The sequence below is a fragment of the Ciona intestinalis genome, unplaced genomic scaffold (assembly GCF_000224145.3).
Source record: "Ciona intestinalis unplaced genomic scaffold, KH HT000924.1, whole genome shotgun sequence".
Classification (NCBI taxonomy): domain Eukaryota; kingdom Metazoa; phylum Chordata; class Ascidiacea; order Phlebobranchia; family Cionidae; genus Ciona; species Ciona intestinalis.
The window spans coordinates 1-3,210 of NW_004191245.1; the positions used below are offsets into that span (position 1 = coordinate 1).

Below are 3,210 nucleotides of genomic sequence, written 5' to 3' on the forward strand. Positions count from 1 at the left end.
GCCGAGCTTGGACAGAAGCCAAAAACATCGTTCGTTGGCACCGCACGAGAACCAGAGTTTCATTACGGCACTTTTCACGAGAATAAATTCACAACGATTGCTTCGTTTGTTAGGTGTAGAATGTATGTTACCGCATGCGTCTTTCTTTATTTCCTACGCCCGCGCAGAGCGTAAAAATGTGACGCTCATACACGATGTTTCGATCTCGTGGTTCGTTGGGCAGTGGGCATTCCTCCCGATTGTTACGTAATGAAACGTCATAGTGAATAGTTATGTTGCAATAAGACATGTGACGTAACAATTAAGCGCAAAATGTCAAATTGCAGCACGGCAATGTTTGTTACTCGAGCGACTTCGTTAGCTGATTATTACGAACACGCAACGAACATAAAACATTAGATCGCAGCTTTAACAACGGTTTCTATCGCACAGGCGCCCGCACTAGACTGTGGTGTCGTGGTGATAGTCAGTAATACGCTTTATAACAAGATTTGGTAGCTTGGGTGACAGACGCACGTAAAACATATTACGTCCGGATTTTCAATAAAATTAAACGATCACCGTCCGGATTTACAACTTTTACAATCCTGGCGAAGACTTCCTTTTTTTTGGGTTTTTGCAACCCTAACGTTTAGTAAAACTTTATGCCTATGCGCATGAAAGGTGTATTTTTTTATAACCCTTCTTTTTTTTTCGGTTCGGTTAGACACCCCCTCTTTTTATGGTTGCACCTAGGCGAAAATGGGTTCTATTATCCTCAAACATAAATGTATGGTAACTTGTCATTGACTCGGTGCACATGGTCCATGTAATGATGTACAATTTTTTTGGTATGCCCCTGGGTTTTTTTTTGGTATGTCCCTTTAATTCCAGAAACAGATATCTTAATTCTTTTTACTGGTGTCTAGAACATATGAATAAAAAATGTTTTTTTTCGATTTATGTAGTTTTGATAAGTGTTTTATTTCTTTTAGATAATGTTGAATTATCCAAGGCACTTGTTGATGTATTTGGAATGATGGAAGGAATGGGGGGACCAGATGGAAGTAAACTTTCAATTTATATATATATATATATTAATATTTTATTTGTTTGGGTAGACTTTTCTTTGTTCAAGTCGAGTAAAGTCTATTAATATTGTATTTGTTTGAGTAGGACCTGAGATATTTTTGTTTCCTATATTTTAGACAAAAAAATTGCTTGAACAAAAAAGTTACTGCGATATTTGAGAAACCTATGCCAACAACAGACAATAAAAAAAGACTAGCATAATATATTATGCACCTTATGGCCCCTAAAAAATATTTTTTCAAGTTATTAATTATACAAGATGAGTGTTCCTTGATAATTTCTGAAAGAGGGTATGAGACAAATAAATTTATCGTTGTATAATGTAGGTCCTCCTTTTCTTGGAAATAAATCTGTTTTAACATCGTTGGAGACCGTTGTGTCAACTCTTGGACCTTTTGTGTGTTCACTGCAGAAAGCAAGTTCAAGAGAATTAGGTTTGAAATATTTAATTTACAAAATATGTCAAACTTAAATTGCACAAACAACAAAGCCTGCTTTTCGTTGTAAATAAATTACTAATAATCATTGTAACGTCTGCTTGATGATCTGGTGCCGTGGCACGATAGTTAGCGCACCTGCTTTTACCCCAGAGGTTCTGGGTTCAAGACTCATTGCGGCTACCATTGTGGACATACGTGTCTTTAGGCAAGACAGTTGCTCCAATCCAATGGTCACTAATGTATTATCCAAATTGTCAGGCATACAAAAATCTCCCTAAAAATATTCACTCACAGAGTTACATACGTGGTAACACGTAAGCTAAAACCTAAAACAGAACACTCATGTTATAAGGACTATCCTAACCTTGCCATGCGAGGGTAAATAAATTACCCTTATTTTTAACTTATGTATATTGGAGGCAGGTGCACTAACCACTGTGCCACAGCGCCGGACATAAATAATCATGAATGAATTTAATCTTCAGACAACATTGCATCTATCATTGGTGGAATGCTTGGTGGGTTGATCGGAAACATGGTGGCCATGCAACAATCATCAATACCAGGTAACTTTCATTGGTTTACTCCTGTGAAAAATGTAATTGCTTGATAATAAGAGGATAGTAGTATAGTAGGGTGGGGGAAAATGGGACACTCTCATTCTATTTTCTCCTCACATTTGGTAGTTACAAAGAACATTCAAAGAATTCTAATACCCTATTCTCAGCACTCTCATAGACCGTTGTTAACTGTTTAAAACACGATCGGGATATTTGGATAATATGTGCTAAAAGTGTCCCTTCTTCCCCCACCCTACTATATATGTTCATATTTGAATTCATGCTTTGTGAAAAATGTGGTACCACAATGCAGCAGGTAGAATGCAGCTGGTCTCGCCTACTGTTTTTAGCTGTGGCATTGATCATCTTAAAGTTGTGAATTCTGTTCTTTGTTAAATGATGTTAGAAATTGAAGTATATAAAAAAACAAAAGCTGGTCAATACCGGTTCACATTTAAGTTTTCCGGTAGTTTCTTTTGCTTTAAAACAGTACAATTACTTGTTTTAAATCTAAGACTCATGCATTTTGATGCCAAATGTTGCTGCTATAACTAGCCCCACGTTCATGTGCTGCTTTCACAACATTGTAAGCTAATGTATTGGTTAAAAATTAAAATTTAACAATTCAAAGTAACAACAGCAGTTTTTACACGACTTTTTACTCGCTGGTGATTGGAATCTTTTATTTCAGCCGATCTGCGGCCCATGTTATCAGGTATGGGGGGTGTGGCTGGTGCAATCGGTGGACTCACAGGAAGTGACATGGGTACGTTTTTGTGTTTATTGTCCCAATATTATTTTCAGAACCTATTTGACGAACAGAACTGATCATAGAGGCTTTATTTAATTAAAACAAATGTCCCGGTAAAACACAATAGTAAGACTAGCACAACAGTAGGACTTAAACAAGTACCAAGGATTATACAAAAAAACACAGGAATGTTAATGAGCCATGTTTAAGCGTACACGTCGCACAATAATTAATAGTGTTGCCAAATGCCATAAGATTTAGTTTAACGCAGGAGGAATAGCACTAAAATAAACACTATCAAAAATACTGCTTTTTAAATCTGTAGCCCTGTTATGACACTTATTTTAGGTTTTTGAATCTGTGGCCATAGTTTATTGACACTATTATT

General features: G+C 36.5%; 1 protein-coding gene across 2 annotated transcripts in view; it reads left to right on the top strand.

Moving 5' to 3' along the window:
• Positions 1-964: 964 nt before the first annotated feature.
• LOC108950772 overlaps positions 965-3,210 on the top strand; it is a 3,387-nt gene continuing 1,141 nt past the window's right edge. The window contains exons 1-4 of one of the 2 annotated variants that reach the window (XM_026839777.1): positions 965-1,046; positions 1,398-1,505; positions 1,997-2,077; positions 2,763-3,120. In XM_026839777.1, the coding sequence (XP_026695578.1) occupies positions 1,016-1,046; positions 1,398-1,505; positions 1,997-2,077; positions 2,763-2,899 (357 nt within the window). In that variant the 5' untranslated portion in view covers positions 965-1,015 and the 3' untranslated portion in view covers positions 2,900-3,120. Of the gene's footprint in view, positions 1,047-1,397; positions 1,506-1,996; positions 2,078-2,762; positions 3,121-3,210 lie in introns of those variants that run through there. The other variant, XM_026839776.1, reaches the window with a different exon arrangement.